This window comes from Penaeus monodon, chromosome 22, assembly GCF_015228065.2.
Source record: "Penaeus monodon isolate SGIC_2016 chromosome 22, NSTDA_Pmon_1, whole genome shotgun sequence".
Classification (NCBI taxonomy): Eukaryota; Metazoa; Arthropoda; class Malacostraca; order Decapoda; family Penaeidae; genus Penaeus; species Penaeus monodon.
The window spans coordinates 2070643-2071071 of NC_051407.1; the positions used below are offsets into that span (position 1 = coordinate 2070643).

Below are 429 nucleotides of genomic sequence, written 5' to 3' on the forward strand. Positions count from 1 at the left end.
CATCAAAGACAAATTTTGGAGTCCATGACCTTTTGTGAATACCACTCCAGAATAAAAAACAAATGGAACCCCTGATGAAAGTCCTGGCGATAAAAGCTACATCACAGAGTACTCACATGCTCAATGTGTTGATGAGCAATACTTGCTATATCATAAACCACATCCTTCATCTTCTGATCTTGTATTCCTCTCACAACGTCCTCCTGAGAGACACTGTGCTGCATCTGAAGAGCAAAATTTCTTGTATTGTAATATCCATATACAAAAGTATTCTCCTAATTACATTTTAACTTTGATTTTAATTCATTGCTAATTAAAAATGTACAATATAAACACTATAATTAAAGGTGGAGTTAATTGCAAACTGGTAAAAACAAAACTTATTTTTAATAAGTAATTAACATTTTGGAAATGATTCACTGTTAACCT

General features: G+C 32.2%; 1 protein-coding gene across 1 annotated transcript in view; it reads right to left on the reverse strand.

Moving 5' to 3' along the window:
* The window catches only part of LOC119586817 (NADH dehydrogenase (ubiquinone) complex I, assembly factor 6-like), a gene marked incomplete at its 5' end in the record, with an annotated part of 8460 nt that overhangs the window by 1127 nt on the left and 6904 nt on the right, over window positions 1–429 (reverse strand). Inside the window, 1 exon segment of the mRNA XM_037935543.1 lies at window positions 117–224. Within this exon segment, the coding sequence (XP_037791471.1) occupies window positions 117–224 (108 nt within the window).